This window comes from Candoia aspera, chromosome 1 (genome assembly GCF_035149785.1).
Source record: "Candoia aspera isolate rCanAsp1 chromosome 1, rCanAsp1.hap2, whole genome shotgun sequence".
In the NCBI taxonomy this organism is placed as follows: domain Eukaryota; kingdom Metazoa; phylum Chordata; class Lepidosauria; order Squamata; family Boidae; genus Candoia; species Candoia aspera.
The window spans coordinates 10,106,868-10,125,150 of NC_086153.1; the positions used below are offsets into that span (position 1 = coordinate 10,106,868).

The window sequence follows — 18,283 nt, forward strand, 5'->3', positions numbered from 1 at the left end:
TGCTATTATTTTCAGCCAAATACTTTCCAACTTCTAAGTTCTGCTTACACATCATGCTTAACCAAGTCAGTTCAAAGATGTAGCTGCTTCATTTGCAAAATATGCATACCTTAATCTTAGTTTGCCTTTTAGAAGAGAATCTCTGTAGCTCAGGGTTGAACTGTGGAGTGCTTGGTGCTCCCTGAGCTCAGTCGTTGGCTTGCAGACGTTTCATGACCCAACTAGGTAACCTCATCAGTGCTAGTCTAACATCATCTAATAGTGGAGTCTAATGGTGCTTAGCACTGATGATCTTACCTAGTTGGGTCATGAAATGTCTGCAAGCAAACAGCCAAGCTCAGAGAGCACCAAGGACTCCACAGTTTGCCTTTCTGGAGTTTAGTGTGTTGTGCTACCAGTGCATTTGGTTCGTATGTAGTTCAGTGTTCTGTGTGAACCCAGTGTGATATGGGAACCCAGCTGGTGTCTTAGCAGTTAAGCCATCATATGTTCTTTGTATTTGGGCATAGCTTGAAATCTGAACTCATCCCCTGTATTTGGACTGAAGCTTTGGCAGACTATGTGAATTAATTCCATTCGTTTACTTCCAGGAGGAGGTGTGCAAATTTTGAGGGGGCTACAGGCCACGCTCTGAAAAGTAACACGTACAGCAGGGAGAAAAACTACCTTTTATTTAATTTCATTTACATTTCAACAATTAAATTAAAATCAAGTTAATATGACTATTCTCCAGTTATTTAGTTAATGGTTTCCCCCTTCCACTGCATCAAAAATTACAATCTGCTCACAACATTTAGTCTTTGGAGTCTGCAAAAAAGGGTTCAGGGGCCGCAGGCAGTTCTGGATTTGCAGGCTTGGCACCTCCGATTAAGAGAAAGAATGTCTCGAACCACTGTACTGAGTCAAAGTTGGAGCACCCACTCCCAGCTTCAAGGGAGTTACAATTTTTGTTTCCCAAAGCAGGTCAGGCAAAGCAGAAAGCTAAGGGTGAAGCAGGTTTTGAGAGATGGCTAAATCTGGGAGGGTCTGTTTATCTCTCAAAACCATCCACCAATTCCGAGTGGACCAACGGGTAAATAATTTCCTACCAGTTGGATGCGGTATATCCGTAGTCTTTGGAGAATCTGCAGAAGAGCTTGTCTTAGTTCAGTATTTTTATCCCTTATCTTAAATATCTAGCCTTTCAGGAAATACTTTTGAGTGAGAAGAGAAAAACTAAGGACGACCAATCTACTGCTAAAAAATCAGGAGCCTGGCCACGTCTTTTCCGACTCACAAATTCTATTAAAAGGCAAATGTTTTTGTAAGCTGCGTTTGTGGGTAGACTTGGATTTGGGTTACTGCCATGTGTAAGCCTAGCCCCTGTGGTTGCAAATCACACTTAATAGCTTGGTAAGAGTCAGGCAACAATGGCTTGTTCAACAAGCCATGGTTAAAACAAAACTTAAGTCATGTGTGCAAATGCAGCCTAGATCTCGAGGGAAATTTTCCCACCTGAGACCACAAACTCCATGCAGATGAAAAGCTGAACTTCTTCACTGCAGCAATTTTTCAAAGGGTCAGGACAGCTAACGGTGTGACTTACATCCAAGAGGGCCATCTCTGGGTGATCCTCCCCGAACACCAACAGCATGAGGTAGCGTGCGCGGTACAGTAAATTGAGTGCTGTGGACAACTGGCTGTTTGCAAAGCAGTACAAAGCAAGATGCATCTGTAAAGGCAGGAGAAAGATACTCAGATATCCAGTGGTTGACCAGGGGGTCTTCTTGCCCGGCTCGTTCAGGTATCTGCCACAACAGAGACAGAGGGCAACCCTGATTTTCCCTCCAGCCCTTCAACCTTTGTGATGCTACTTACATATTCTTGGATTGTGTTGGGATGCTCAATGCCAAGGACCCTTTCACTCATTAGCACCGCTTTCTGTTGATTGCTTAAGGCCTGGAAAAGAAGAAAAAGTAATGTGGAAAACTACATAGGCTAGAAGAGTCCCTCTTTTGGCTCGCATTTATCAGAAAGCTCCAATTTCACACAGGTGGAGACTATGGCTGAGAGGGGGTTGCTTTAGCTGGTGTGCCAGCTGTGACCCTACCTGGAGCAGAAACCAGTCTTAATCACTTCTAGATAGACTACTGCAACACTCCGTACATGGAACTGCCCTTGGAGATTATCAGAAATCTCCAACTGGTACAGAATACAGCGGGGTTATACAAAACCACTGTTGTGGATGCTGTTGCCAATAGGTTTCCAAGGATAAATGAAAGTCCTGATCATTACCTAAAATGCCCTAAATGGCTTAGTGCCTAGATGGTTCCAGGACTGCCTCCTTGGCACAGCGTTGAACCATTCAGGGACTGTTTCCTACTTAAGAATGTTGACATTCCCCCATCCCACCTTCATTACTCTGATTTGGGCAGGGGGAACAAAAAGGCCACATTTTTCAGTATACGCTTTGTCCCTAGGACACTTTGCCTCCAGAAATTCAGAGGGCGCCTTCCCTGTTTTTTTAAAACTATATGCTAATCAGCATTATTGTTTTTAATTAGATATATTGTTGAATTTTATGGTGTTATAGTTGGATTTTATATAAACCCTCCTGAATCCATGTTGTGTTGGCAGTATATGTGTTTTCTGCTAAAAAGTGGGCATTTCGTGTTTAACACATGCCAGATCTCCCTTAAGAGTTGACTGGGTGAGCTGGAAAAAGCCATTTAAGGCGTCAAGTCCAACCCCCTGTTCCACACAGGAGTCCAAATGCAACCACTCCCAAGCAACGGTTGTCTAGCCTCTGATCAAGCATATCCAGTGAAGCCCACCACCATTCCACTGGTGACTTGCTTGTATTGTTAGACCAGGGTTTCCCGACCTTGGCAACTTTAAGCTGTGTGGACTTCAACTCCCAGAATTCCCCAGCCAGCAGTACTGGCTGGGGAATTCTGGGAGTTGAAGTCCACACAGCTTAAAGTTGCCGAGGTCGAGAAACACTGTGTTAGACAATTTTCCTAACGTTCAATTGGAATCTGCTTTCCTGTAACTTCAAACCATTATGATTTGCCTCAGATCCTGAGAAGAATTATGGCACCGTCTTCCGACTGGCAGCCCTTCAGGTATCTGAAGAGGGTTATCACCCTCCCTCTCAGCCTTTCCTTCTCAAGGCAGAATTCCTTTAGTCCCTTCAATCTCTTGTCACAGGACTCAGTTGTCTTTCTCTAAACATGTCCCACTTCAGCTGAATCCTTCCTGAAGCGAAGACTGGACCCAACCCTTGAGTTCAGGTTTGACAAACACACAACAGAAGGTGAAACTATTCCTTTCCATAATCTCTCACAGGTTGGCTTCCTCAAATGAGCCCATTAAAAAAAAAAATTTAGGAGAGAAAAAAAAAACAAACGGATTTCTTTCACTCAGGCATGAGTTTATAAATCTCCCTCTCATGACCTCCCTTTTTTTCCTACTGGACTTTCCCACAAAAATGGAGATCTCCCTCTCAGAACAAGGAAGGAGAGAGGGAGGGAGGGAGGATACGTGCAACCTCGAAAGTAGAAGTGAAAAATAATCTTCCTTTCAGGGAACTAGAATGATTGGAACAGTTAGAGAAGGAAAAACAAAAGAGTAAACTGCAGGTAGTCCTTGCTTAATGATGGCAATTGGGACAAGAAATTTGGTCGCTAAGCGATGCGGTCATTAAGCGAGGCATCACATGACTGGATCCAATTTTATGACCATTTTTACTACAGCTGTTAAGCGAATCACAGTGGTTGTTAAGCAAATCATTGGTTCCTTATTGATTTGGCTTGTCAGAAGCCGACTGGGAAGATCACAAATCGCAATCACGTGACCGTGGGAGTGGTGTGACAGTCGTAACTTTGAGGACGGGTCATAAGTAACTGTTTTAGCCCCGCTATATCTTCAAACCATTGTTAAATGAATGGCTGTTAAGCGAGGTCTACCTGTATGGAGTTGAGAGTCTTACGAAGTTGCAAAGATTATAGAGAAAATAGAGGAAGGTTTGAAGACTGTGTCCTGCACAGCCAACCAGATTCCCGAGGAAATGCAAAAATATGAAAAGGAGGGTGATGTTTGAGGTGGCGTAAAGGAACCATCGAGACAGGCAGCCTCCATGAACCTGACCTGCAATGAGGTTGTTGAGTTCCCTTTCAGATCCAATTAAATTGGTGGCCATCACTAGTCCTTTGGGCAGTGAATTCGGTATTTTAACTCTGGATTATATGAAGCCTATTTCCCTTTATTGGTCATGAATCTCCACATTTTCTTTCTGTGGATCTAACACTGTGAGACAGGGAGAAAAACTGATCTCTGTCCTCATTTTTCACATCATGCATGACGTTAGGGAGTTTTACCCTGTCTCTCCTTATTCCCCATTTTTCTAAGCTACTCCCCCTTCTGCCCAACATTGTAGTATTTTCTTGTAAGTAAAACTGCTTTGGTTTCTTGAACATTTTGGTTACCTTTTTCTGCAACTCTGCCAGCTCTACAATACCCTTTTTAAGATGCAGTGACCAGGACTGTACATAGTTTGCCATTTTATAACAACACCAAAACTGGTGTTGGGAAAGTCAATCCATCATTAGGACTGAGAGAAGGGAGCCTCTCCCAGGGATGCACAATCAGATGTATTTTTGTCTTGATTTGCTAAGGCTCTTACGATTATGCAGAACAAGCAGATGCTTTGAGCAGACTCAGATTCCTGTTTCTCTGTACCTCTGAATAATCTCCCATGATGTAGTTCAGGCGAGCCAACAGCCGAAGGCAGGCACAGATCTCCACGTGCATCGCTCCGTAGACGTTGTTGAACAGGTTTAAGGCTTCACTGATCAATTCACAACCCTCTTTCAAGAAACCTAGAAGAGAGAAGGGAAAATAAGATTCCCCTCTGTTAAGACAGCAACCTCATGCGCCAGGGAGCAGAATGCCATGTCTGTTGCAAATCCATCTTCCTACAATGCAACACTTTGTTCTTCCTGTTGCTCATTTTAAGCCCAAGTTCCTAATCCTTATGGCAGTGGACATATAGTATGGACCAACTGCCTGATGACGGTGGGGCACGTAAAAGAGGAGATCTGTTGCTTGCAAGCCTGGTTTAAGGGTTTCCTTTTCACCCTTATTTTGATACAGTCAGGCTATACAGGCTCAACAACTAAAAATTTTCACTAGTTCAGGGCGAAGGATTATTGCCATCTAGGACTGTAATTGTACCTCCTCGTATTCAAGTGATCGTTTAGACATCTTTGAAGAGGCAAGCAATAATTTAATATGCTTCTCTTTATTAAAGGAATGTATTCATTATCAGTACGTAAGAGCTTACACACCAAAAATTGTTCTTATCCAACATGTCCAGCGCTAATCTTTCAGAGACACTAACGTGTGTGTGTGTGTGTAAATAATAATAGTGAAGGAAGTGTGAATAATTGATGTGGCAATACCAGGGGATCGTAGAATAGAAGACAAGGAATTGGAGAAGATCACCAAGTATCAAGATCTGAAAATCGAAGTTGAAAGATTATGGCTTAAACGGCCGTGGTGGTCCCAGTGGTTATCGGCACACGGTGTGCCATACCAAAAAGCCTTGGACAGCCCTCAGAAAATCTGCGCATTGACAAAATTTCCATTTGTCCATTACAAAAGGCCACACTGCTTGGATCTGCACATATACTAAGCCAATACATTATGACATCCTTGGTTCTTGGGAAGAACTCGATGCAAATGAAGGCCAGCACCAGCCAAAGAACTGGCAGCTGTGATTTCACGTTGTTGTGTATCATCATCATCATCATCATCATCATCATCATCATCATCATCATCATCAGGATGAGAGATAATGGCCTGAAAATATTTCAGACTTGACCTTACTGATTCTGCCCATTCCAGAAATAAGAGTTGTTTTGAGCCTGAAATATTTTTGGAATGGTCATGACGGCATTTCCAGGAAAGTGAAAACAACCTGTTCCATATGCGAAACAAGTTTTGAGTTTGAAATATTTCCAGTTTGAGATGTTTTGTGGGAGGTTCCAAATCTGAAATAGGAAACCTGCAGTCCTGTTGAGCACAGTTCCCCGCAGTTCCAGTTATGAGAGATGCTGGATTTCAGAGCATCTGCAAGATCACAGTTTTCACACGCCCACTTTAGCACATGGACAACGTTTAAGCGTGATTGTAAAATAAATAATTGCATTCTTGAAGTCTACATGTCCTGGGGATAGAACTTGGGGGAAAATGGTACCTTACTCGTTTTTAAAGAGAATCAATATCAGATTTCACCAGCCACACTCTCCCACCACTGCCTTTTTCTTCCCCAAGTCAACCTTGAAAGATGCTTCATCGTGAGTTCACACCTTGTTGAACTTTTGCCTGCCCACTCTGGAAGAAGTGGAACGCATCTGATGCTTTGGGGTTGACGTGTTTCACAACAGGGAAGATGTTGAGGATGTCCTCCTCGGTGAACGTTGGTTTGTGACGGCTATCAAAGTTATATTCTTTCAGCAGGATCTGAAATGCACAAAAACCAGAATTTTCTATGCTTTCCTGATGTTCACAAGGAGGCAAGGGGAAGGGTCCTCTAGGAGATCACCTTCAGTTACACAGGCCCTGGATGCAGACAATAGCAGTGCTCTGAACTAAAATTGCTTTAATTTCCCATCATGCCCTGAATGTCATCTCACTCCAAGTCATTATGGAAAATGCGAGGGGTGAGCCTCCCCTTCATTTCTCTATAGATCTCATGGCATCATTGTGTTGAAAAAACAAAACACTACCCCTTGGCACTAATCTGGGTTCCATCTTGAATTAATTGCTAGTATTACCTACTATGAGGATATTTGTAAGGATGTAATATCTATCTAAGCAAACCCAATTAGAATTAAAATAGACAGGATGGGGAGATTTACTTAATATACAAACCCAGGGAATATATTTAAAGAATTTAACAAATGAATGCAATTGGCAAACAGCATGCGACTGCTCGAGAGTGTTAGAAATAAACCCGGATTTGGTGCATTAAACTAGCCTTCTTTGACAATTCTGATTGGGGCTTTAAGTGGTGTTCAAGGTACAGACACACAATTCACATTTCTCCAGAATAGGGCAGGGCTGAGCAATCTGCATTCCCCCCAGCCCCTGCTAACTATTTTCTACCCGCAAAGCACCTTCAATTACATCACCAAAACTGGAAAGCAAAACTGCCAATTTTCAGCAGCATGTTTTTTTCCCCAAGGTTTTGCCTAAGGAAGAAAAGTGTAGGGGAGGGAGAAGAAAGATGTCTTAAACTTCTGCATAGTTTAAGGCTCTCATTTTGCTTCTGAAAATTCCATAATACTCCCACCAACCCCAAAGCAGCCATATACCCTGAGGCCTTCAGCAACCAAGCATAAGTTTAAACTGCAGCCCCGGCTTCCCTCCATCACAGTTCATAACTTGAAGACCAACTGTGCCCTGCAAAGATGCCTATTTTCTGAGACTACCTTGCCACAGATGATTCTGCCCACCCAGGTTGAGCATCTAAAGGGTCTTTTGAGAATCCCACCTCCACCTGAGGGCTTTCCAGTGAAAGCTCCCGCACTTGGGAACATTCTTCCCTTGGAGATGTGGCTGGCCCTCAAGATGCTCTTATTCTAGAAGGCCCAGAAGATGGCGTCTGAACAGGCTTAAGTGCCAAAATTTGACTGTGGGCCCTTCCTGAGTTATTAACCACTTGTCATATTTTATGACGTTTCTGACCGGTTCTGTGCACCAGTTAGAGTCCACTAATATTGGACTGGTATAAAAGAATTATAAATAGTAAATCACATTACTGTCTCCACCCAAGACAGATGTGAAGGACAAGGTTTAAGGGCAGCCTTCCCCAGCCTGTGGACTTCAAAACTCTTTGACAGTAACTACGCTGGGTGGGGAATTGCATACTGAGAAGATGCGCAGGTTGAAAAGGAGAGCCTATGCATGACGCAATGGCACCTTACTATGTTCCTCTGAATTATGTTGAAGAGGTGAGGCGCAGAGAACATAGCAATGGTTTGTGCATGTTGACCCCACCTGGATTCCAGTTTTGAGAGAAATCTCCCGCAGCAGGGTAATCTTCTGTAGGTTGTATACTTCTACTGCTTGGTCAACACTTTCACTGCAAAAGGAAACAGAAGTCAGGAAGAGGAAGCAGGTAACTAGACAGATCAAGTGGATCTATGAAATTCTCAGTAAAGTAAAGATGCTCCCTTGAGATCCATGTTTCTTGGCAGCAATATGGACATGGTCTGGCTTTTTCTAGGATGCTTTTTTCAGCTTCCCAATAAAGCTTTAGCCCTGAGGGTTCCTGTTTCTAAAGCAATCTTGCCCCACTGTCCCCAGTCATGCAGTTAACTCAAAAGATATTTTTTTAATAGAGAAAAAAACAACAAAAAGTCAGTCACCTCTCAAGTGCACAGCAGAAGTAGTGTTGGCAATAGTTTGAAGAAGGGAATAGCTTAGGTCTAGCTCAGGGGCTAATGCTAAAAAGGTCCTGGTCTTTGCAGAATAGAAAATCAGCACCATAAAAGTGGCATCTGGAACAGAACCTTGGCCAAATTGAAAAATTTGTACAGGTAGTCCTCACTTAACAACCACAGTTGGGACTGGAATTTTGGTTGCTATGTGAAGCAGTCATTAAGCAAATCCAACTGGATTTTACGACCTTTTTGTGGTGGTCATTAAGTGAATCACTATGGGCGTTAAGCAAACCATGTGGTCGTTAAGTGACTCATGCAGCTCCCCATTGATTTTGCTTGCCAGAAGCTGGCTGGGAAAGTTGAAAATGGCAATCACATGACCGCAGGATGCTGCGACGGTCATAAATACAAACTGGTTGCCGAACACCCAAATTGTGATCACATGACCGCAGGGGTGCTGCGACGGTTGTAAGTGTGAGGACTGGTCATAAGCCAGTGGTTTTGGCACCATCGTAAGTCTAAACCGTCACTAAACGAATTGTTGTTAAGTGAGGACTACCTGTAGCATAGTACTTGCAGCAAAGGTTGGAGGGAAAATCAATGGGAAAATGAGATGAGGCTCTACCAGGCAAATTTCCTCCTGATGGTGATTTTCAGTTAGATGTCCCTGCAAAAACCCCTTCTCAGGGATTGCAACCTGCTTTATTTTAGAAAGCTTCCCACTTTTCCCAAAGTCTTCAAGGAAGGTTTTAATACTTAGTCAAGGGGATGGAAAGTCCTGCAGGTGAGGCTGCCTGATGCCCCTCCTTCATGGAATCCCCTGCTTGTTCTCCCTTGGAAGCTCTGAGATGGGGCTGACAAAATGGGATGGCAAAGGAGAAAGAACAGGGGAACCATTTTCCATTTCAAAGCTTATTAAACCTTTACTATGCTCCATGGTCTTGTAACAGTGGAAAAGAGAGAAAACCAAGAGGGACGATTCTGTCTCCACTTCCTAGGGCTCTTGATAGACAGGCACCACCCTGCAGCTACTGAAAAGCTGCCCACATCTCTCAGGGCTTCCATGCTGGCTAGGAATCCTTAGCGTTGTAGCCTACTAGATCCAGTCTCCGGAATCAAGGAAGGCTCTGGTGGTGCTACGGGACGTGGCGGAAGCATCCTGCTGGACTCTGGATCTGCTCCCAGCTTGGATGCAAAGGCCGTGGCCTATGGAAAGGGTCTCAAACTCCCGAGAGGGGAAAGTAAGATAGTTAAAACATCTATGGAACCAAAGGCATCGAGATCCCCAAAAGTGCATGGCTGGTTTGATCGAGAAGTCAAATTGGACCACCCTTGCGATCTTTACATTTTTACTCACATTTCCAGACCAAAGTCAAAGTAACTCTTGGCTTCTGAGCAAATATTCTTCCACAGCTCCTGGGGGCTCATCGCAGCCCAGGCGGTATTGTCAGCAGTGCCCAGGTTCCGGTTTTTCCTCCTCTTGTTTTTCTTCCGGGAGACCAGCTCGTCGGCAGGGAGGTGGCCCACTGGGTTAGGGAAGGAGCTGAGGAAGCAGTTGAGGAAGTGACTAATGGCAGCCGATAACCCTGAGAGCTCCACTCCCTGAAGGGGACAGAGAAGAGTTGGGGTTGGTCAGTGAAAGGCACACGTCAGCTCTAGGATGGAGAGTAACCATCATGGGTTCTTTAGTTCCGGTGTCTTTAGATGGGTGAAGGATGTGTGTAGGCCCTGAAGAGGGCTGGGAGGTTTTCCACGGGGAAGGAAAGAAGAACTGGAAATTTCTCACCCCACTTTACAGCTTGCCCATATCCTTCATCCAGCTAAAGGTATCAGAAGTAAGTAACTGATCATGCAAATTTCCCTCTATTTTTAGGGTAACTTGCGTAAGACAATATGCACCTGAATTTGTGGCCTCTGGTGCAAACTGCAAAGTATGTTTTTCAAGTTCCAACTCAACATTTTCTGTAAATGTAGATTTACATTTCAGGAAAAGTAAATGTTCTGTAGAGCCAGTTTGGTCTAGTGGTTAAGGTGCTGGGCTAGAAACCAGGAGACCGAGAGTTCTAGTCCCGCCTTAGGCATGAAAGCCGGCTGGGTGACCTTGGGCCAGTCACTCTCTCTCAGCCCAAGAGCCAATCAGGCGTGGCATGAGAGTTCTAGTCCCGCCTTAGGCACGAAAGCTGGATGAGTGCCCTTGGGCCAGTCCCTCTCTCTCAGCCCAACTCACCTCACAGGGTTGTTGTTGTGGGGCAAATAGGAGGAGGAAGGAGCACTAGGTATGTTCGCCGCCTTGAGTTATTTATAAAAATAATAAAGGCGGGATAGAAAACAAACAAACAAACAAACAAGTGCATGACTGTATTTTGCTGCATCTGGCTACTTTAAAGGGTAATGAGAGAGAGAAGAGTCTTATCACAATATGTTTCCAAGGAGTGGGGAACTGGTAGAGTTATCAGACCATAAGCAGCTAATGCTGTTATGTTCCCCAGCTTGCTCCATCTCATCCCTCGGCCACTTACTGTGACTAAGGAAGCACTTAGGTTGTTTCACTTGCTGGCATTCATGAAAGGGAGGCAGCATTCAAATGCACACGATGCAGTCAAAGAAAACTTTTTATATTTACAGGAACAAACTACATATATGATGTTTGGTAAATAACTGGCTATGCAAGTTCCACCGTCTTCAGAGCCAGTGGGCATTCAGGCCGTATCAAAATACTGTGATATTGGGGCAGAAGATATATTAATCACTTTAAAAGTGCGTTGCCAATTTCCTTTAAAAATGAAAGTTGGGGGGACACCTAAAAGAGAGAACCATGAACAACAGTAGACATAGGGCGCTTCAGCCATCAAAAGCTCACTCTTTGCCTTATACCCTATTGGCCAGCTTTGAAAAGAAATAACAGAGGGAGCCAAGAAGTGTCCAAAATTCACTTCTTTATGATATTTAGAAGAAAACTGATTATTGGCTAACCAAGGATCTTTTCCACATACTCACCTCACTGCCTCAACCTGAATAGAGCATGAGCATGGAACGTCATCGCTTTGGTTTCACATCAGCATGGTTACACATGCTACCTACATTCTCTCAGCCACCACTCAGCAAGGAGATGCAAATGTGTTTGAGCGTGCAAAGTGTTTGACGTGTTTTTAAGACAGCTCCTCTTTCAGATCATCCACTCAACTCAGCAGGGCCAGGAAGACTTTGAAGAGGGCTTAGAGCTGCATAGCAGACCAAGCAAACTGTGATCTAAGGGCTGCGGGGTGGGCACAAATTTATTACAGGTAGTCCTCACTTAACAACTACCCTGTTTAGCGACTGTTCAAAGTTACGACAGCACTGAAGAACTAACTGTGACCGGTTCTTGCACTTATGACCATCGCAGCATCCCACAGTCGCATGATCACCATTTGCGCGCTTCATACTGGCTTCCAAAAAACTAGAGTCAATGGAGAAGCCAGCAGTGAAATCGCAAGTCGCAGTCAAGTGATGTCTCGCTTAACAACTGCAGGTGATTTGTTTAACAACTGCAGAGGAAATGACGTCATAAATCCATCACAGTCATCCAGACGACTGAAGCAGCCACAGGCTTTTAACAGCTGGTGGAGACCATATGATCTGAATCTCAGAGGAAGACTGACTCTGCAACCAGGTACACCATTTTTCTATGCAGGATTAATGCAGTAACAAGAGTCCAGCTGCATCTGACTGGGACTTTTAAACTGCCTCTGCAGAAGAGCTAATACCAGCAAACGCCTCAGGATCCGTAGAGGTAACATCCCATCTATCCAAGAACCAGCACGTGCCCACCACTTACAAACAAAGGTTTCTTTTAGCTTTCAGTGGCTAATGACCATTAGTTACTCCCTCCTAAAGTTTTGAAGGTCTGGAACAAATCAGAAAAAAATATGGGAAAAAAATTCCCTCCCCCGCTTCTAAAAAATTGTGATTTTTATTTTTCCCCGGAACTTCGCATCTTGACTGTACTCCACTCTTCTTTTAAAATGCCATGCTACAGTTGTTTGGTAAGAAATTCTACAAAAACCATTCTACTGCCAGGGACCTACAACCAAGTTTTTGTGTGTGTGTGTGGGGGGGGTCGCTTCTCTTCTGCACTACTAAAAGAGCTAGTGCAAAACAACAACAACAACAAAAAAACCCACAGAGAGGTATTATGCTGTAAGCAATGCTCGACAACTGGGGAACCTGGCTTGTAGATCAGATATTGGGCTTATAAAGCGTTCCATCCACACACAACTGTGGTGGGCGTTTGGGGATCAGGTGTAAAAAATATTTTAGCAAAGTGCCGTCATTTCAAAAAGAAATCCAAACCAGGTTGCGCAGTGTATTGAAGTCTGGCTAAAGGAGAGTACTAGTTAAATGTACCCTTTACTCAAGGAGCGACTTTTTTAAGCCCTGCCAAAAGCATGCTGCAGATTCCACAATCTGAATCCACTTTACTTTTTTTTTCTTCCTACTTTGCTTTTCATATTTCAACAGGAAATGCCAGGGGAGAAGAGAATGTACGTGAGAAATCTCTGCAGAAGATGCATGCATGCAAATGTTGCTGCAGCCATTGAGAGGGGACACCCCCACACACACACACAGGTCCATACCTATCTTAGGTTCTAATGCGATTGCATTTCCAGTTGCTAGGCAACAGTCCTGAAAGGCCTAATGGGGAAATGGCTTCCCTTATTTCAAGGAAGGAGACCGGGGAGACCGGGGTGGGGGCAGATAATCATGCTAAGGAAAGGGCAGCAAATGATGACATTCGGAGTCAGATAACCCGATTCATACCTGCAGGTATATCTTGAAGATGTGCTTGGCTGACCGAGTGATCAATTCTGTGATTCCTATTTTCTGCATTCCAAAGAAGAAAAAGAGTTAAAAGGGTAGGACCGGCCTATAAAAAAAATCTTTTCAAGTTCTACGTATGACCTGGCTTGGTATTCTTTCTGCCAAAGATAGAAAGCTGTTTAATTCAGGATTCCCGATTTGGGGCTTTCTGGCATGTTACAACTATATCTCCCAGAATTCCAAGGCACTGGTCAGGCTGGCTTGGAAGTCAGGAAATGTATGACTTTCCCTGAAGGAAGATCTGTAGAAATACTGCAAGTCCCAGGTTTCAGGAGTCACAAACTACCCCCGTTTGAGACTGGTGAATTTTCTAAATTAGACATTCTACAACTGACAGTTTCAATGGTGCTTTTCACCCCAAACCCCATTTGACTTTGCTATTTTCATAGCATCACTGATTGGAGGCTCAGTTACACAATGAGCTGTGTTCACACCACATACTCTCCCAGGGCAATTAAAAACATAGTAGATGTATCTGCGTAATTAGTTTCAACCTTGGTTTGTTTTTCTGGGTTAGCATATAGTGCAAACCCAGCCTTTTGGTTAATTGACAATTCAAGTCTTTGGCAAACCTGAAAAACAGATTCCTTCTGTAACCAGCATGTTGTGCAAACAGTCTGTATGCTGAGCCAAATTGCTTGCTGTGAACTTCTGAACAGAGGCTTGTCGAAATCCTAGGCTTCACTTGCTGAGAATTCAAGGCTTTCCCAGTCTAGATGCGGTTTGACTACTGTTCCCATCTACCTTAGCATGAAAATTAGTCAGGGAATATGACAGTCCTTGTTCCTCTCCCAGCAATCAGTATTTAGAGGTAAACTGCTGCTGAATGTGAAGGCTTCATCTGGAAATCACATGTAATAGGCAGTAACAAACTAATTCATTTGGCTAGACTGGAGGCAGCAACACACAGCCTAACTGTGGCCTCCATTTCTTTCTCTGGATCCAGAGCACCTGCAGATTCCTTCTAGAGTAGATGTCCCAACTTTTCACCCTTTTTCTTGCTTTTTAGATCAAAATGGCTGCCTTAAGCTCTGCAGTTCCAAATGTTTTCTGTGTTTCCTCTGAGTCGCTGCTATCAACCCACCACCCCCTAACCAGGACGACCTTTATTTTTATGTAGAGGCAATTAGGTTGAGAATAAACGCAGTCGGGGCAGATTATCCCCAAGACAACAGCAACACTTTGTTAAAAAAGATGACAAGTGGGAAAAACAGAAGGCTTACATAAATGTGATCAAGTTGAGTCTGGGCAGGGGTCTCCATGATGAAGGTGATCACTTTCCCCAGATAGCGCATGTTGATACCCCGTTGATGCATGGCTTCTGCTAAAGTGGTGCCATCCATTGGCAACATGGTGTGGTCGAGACAGTCTTTGACCTTCAAGAGAAAATACATGGAAGAGGAGAAGACTCCCTGTTAGGGAATAGCAAGGCGGTAGTGGGTGGGGTCAACCACTCCCCGTCTCCTCTTTCCATCTCTGGAGGTTCTTAAGAAGAAGCTGGTTTAGCCTATCGTGCCATTTTTTTCAGGATATTTAAGAAGAAGATGCAAAGTAAATACTATCCCTATCAATACTACTCATATCTATTCTTTTTTGTATAAGACCAGTTTCATATTGACCCAATGCTGGACTGTACAAAATAGAACATTTGTAAAAATATGCAGTTTGCTTTGATAATTACTTAAAAACACAAATCTTACATATTTGGTTCCCTGTAACTCATTGGCGAGTTCTGCTGTAGTTCCTGACTAAAAAACCTGAAGTCTACAGGTAGTCCTTGCTTAACAACCACTCGTTCAGTGACTGTTCAAAGTTACAATGGCACTGAACAAGTGGGACTTACGACCAATCCTCGTAGTTGCAGTCATTGCAGTGTCCCCACGGTCATGTGATGGTGATCTGGTACTTTGCGACCGGCTCACAACGATAACATTGCAGTGTCCTGTGGTCCCATGATTGCCATTTGCCACCTTCCCTGCCAGCTTCTGACAAGCAAAGTCAAAGGGGAAGCTGGCAGGAGGCCATAAATGGCAACCATGGGACATCATGCTTAACCATTGTGCGGGATTCACTTAACAACAGCAACCGGAAGTGCCAGAACTGCCGTTGTAAGGTGGTACATCACATGACATTGCACTTTACGACCGAGTTGCTTAGCCTAGCCAGTCCCAATTACTGTAGTTAAGCGAGGACTACCCGTATTGGTCTTTATATGCTTGAGCAGTCTCAATGACGGCAGCTATGGAACCAGGGTGATGGTGGTGGTGGTGTGTCTGTGTGTATGCGGAGGGGAGCTGGCTTGACAATGGCCTCTGACTGGATTGCACCTATATGGCCTCTCCCTGCCCGCGAAGCCCCCAGGTTCTCTGATGAGCTCTGGGAGACAAAATGAGAGAAATGAAGCCTGGAGTGCGGCTGAAGGAAGATAAGGAGCACGTCTAACAGGACACAGTTGAGAGGCTATGTTAAGGATTATATCATGGTGGTAAGAACAGCAAAACAAGCTATTTTTCTGCTCTTATTGTGTCCATGGATTGCTGTCCAGAGACCTACCATGTTGCTTCCCCAAGCCTGTTCCCGAAACTTTGAATATTCACTCACCAGGCCTGGAATTTGATACGATACTAGAAAAGCAGCTGCATCCTTTAGTAGTCTCTTTTGATCCTGAATTTGCTCTTTGCTGGACTCTGGAAAGCGGACACCTAGGAGATAAGGAGATTGGTTTTTTTCCTCCCTCTTTCAGAGGGAGCAACCCACCATCTGCAAACTGCACACAATGCCACCTGCAATTCAAAGGGGGGAGGGCTGCTGAGATTGGCAGCAAATGGCCAAGGGCTAAGACCTGTTCTTTCTTGTGCAAAATGCAGAACCTGAATTAACAGATTTCAGTTACAGGAAGGTGGGTTCCAACTGAACATTAGAAAAAGCTTCTTAATAATATGAGTACAGGTAGTCCTTGACTTACGATAGTTCGTTTAACGACGGTTCAAAGTTACAACAGCCTCGGAATGGGTGCTTTATGGCCTGTAAAGCACTTTCGAGTGTCACAAAACGTTGTGCCACCCCCCTGCAGTCACATGATTGGATTTCAGGCGCTTGGCAACTGGCTTGCATTTATGACTGGTTGCAGCATCCCACAGTCATGTGATCATGTTTTGTGACTGTTTTGCTGTGTTCTGGCAAAAACGCCCATTGGGGAAGCTGGATTCACTTAATGACCTGTGATTTGCTTAACGACCACCATAAAAATGGTCATAAAATCGGGTTCGCTCATGTGGTGACTCGATTTATGACCACAACAACTTACAATGGAAATTCTGGTCCCAATTGTGGTGATAAGTCGAGGACTACCTGTGGTTCAACAGTAGGTTGCATGTTCATTGGTTGCATTCAAAGGGAAGCTAGAGAGCTGTTGGCGGGAAGCTTTAACTGGGATTGCTGCACTGAACAGGGGGTTGAACTCTATGGCCAAATGGCTGTATGGATTTCAACGGTACATTTAAATCTGGGATCTTTCAGGTGAAAGCATATACTTTTTGAGGACATTAGGCTGTTTTCTCATAGTTTCTTTTTACAACTGGAAACAAAGCAGCTTTAGGCATCCAAAACAGTGGATATGTGCTTAAAACAAAGAAAGAGATAACAGGAGAGGCGACTGGCAGCAAGGATTCCAATCCACCTGACGCATGATCCTTACCTGGAGAGAAGATATCTGGGTTGAACCGTATATCAAAGGACGTGTTACTGATGGAACCAACAGCTTTGCAGGCATTCTGAATTACCTCTCTGCTTTTGGGGTCCACTGTGTCAGAAAAGAGAAAAGGCAGGTTTTGTGAAACACGGACCAAGAGTTTCTTTTCAGCCATTGAACTGAAAAATCAAAGTGCACCTGCAAGCAAATAGTTCTGAAAATTTAAGGTGTGATCCAATTTGAGAAAAATTGTTTTTTTTTTATTGACCCACTGCAAAAAGAATACCATCAGGCAGAACAATACCTTAATCAAGGACCTACCAAGGAGAAAATCACACCCCACCAACACTGGCACAGGGCAAGCTACTGTATATAAACAGGGAGCACCCCTGCCCTCACTGGTACTGATGATGTTACCTAGCTGGGTCATGAAATGTCTGCAAGCAAACAACTGAGCTCAGAGAGCACCAAGGACTCGGCAAAAAGAATACTGTAGACGTGGGAAACACAAGTACTGAAGGAATATCTCCTCTTACATAGGAAAGTTAAAGCATCAGATGTTATTCAGTTTGGGTGGTAAAAAGAGAAGGGAGATGGAAATGAGAAATTTTAAGATTAGACAAAGAGGAATCTTTTCTAACATGGTGCTGGCCAGAAGCCTTGAACAAGCATAACTTGGGGGTCCTCTTGGACTCACGGCTTCTGCTCAAAGAGCAGGTGGCAGCTGTGGCCATGAGGACCTTTGCGCAGCTTCGTGTTGTGCGCCAGTTATGTCCCTTCCTGGATCGGGAGGCCCTTCAAACAGTCACTCGTGCCCTTGTTATCTCCCATATTGACTACTGCAATGCGCTCTACATGGGGCTAACCTTGAAGAGTATCTGGAAGCTTCAGCTGGTCCAAAATCCAGCTGTGCAGGCTATTTGTGGCACCCCTAGAAGGGCGCACATAACACCTTTGCTACGCGAGCTGCACTGAGTACCAGTTTGCTTCCGGGTCCAATTCAAGTTGTTGGTTATCACCTTTAAAGCCCTACATGGCATGGGGCCAGGCTACCTGAGGGACCGCCTCTTCCCCGTTACATCTGCCTGCCCCACCCAATCTTGCAGAGAGGGCATGCTGAGGACCCCATCAGTAAGAGAATTCCATCTGGCGGGGTCCAGGAGGCGGGCCTTCTCTGCAGTAGTGCCCACCCTTTGGAACATCTTGCCCCCGGAGGTGAGGCTAGCCCCATCGCTCCTGGCCTTTCGGAGAAACTTGAAGACCTGGCTCTGCCAGCTGGCCTGAGGCAGGGAGGAGAGGAGTC

At 44.4% G+C, this 18,283-nt stretch overlaps 1 protein-coding gene across 1 annotated transcript in view; it reads right to left on the reverse strand.

Moving 5' to 3' along the window:
• Positions 1 to 18,283, reverse strand: part of CLUH (clustered mitochondria homolog) — an 89,521-nt gene that overhangs the window by 13,071 nt on the left and 58,167 nt on the right. The window contains exons 12-21 of the mRNA XM_063297110.1: positions 16,987 to 17,091; positions 15,891 to 15,991; positions 14,513 to 14,665; positions 13,230 to 13,292; positions 9,787 to 10,031; positions 8,044 to 8,128; positions 6,351 to 6,504; positions 4,720 to 4,859; positions 1,858 to 1,938; positions 1,586 to 1,711 (exon numbers count right to left, since the gene is read on the reverse strand). Of these exons, the coding sequence (XP_063153180.1) occupies positions 1,586 to 1,711; positions 1,858 to 1,938; positions 4,720 to 4,859; positions 6,351 to 6,504; positions 8,044 to 8,128; positions 9,787 to 10,031; positions 13,230 to 13,292; positions 14,513 to 14,665; positions 15,891 to 15,991; positions 16,987 to 17,091 (1,253 nt within the window). The remainder of the gene's footprint in view (positions 1 to 1,585; positions 1,712 to 1,857; positions 1,939 to 4,719; positions 4,860 to 6,350; positions 6,505 to 8,043; positions 8,129 to 9,786; positions 10,032 to 13,229; positions 13,293 to 14,512; positions 14,666 to 15,890; positions 15,992 to 16,986; positions 17,092 to 18,283) is intronic.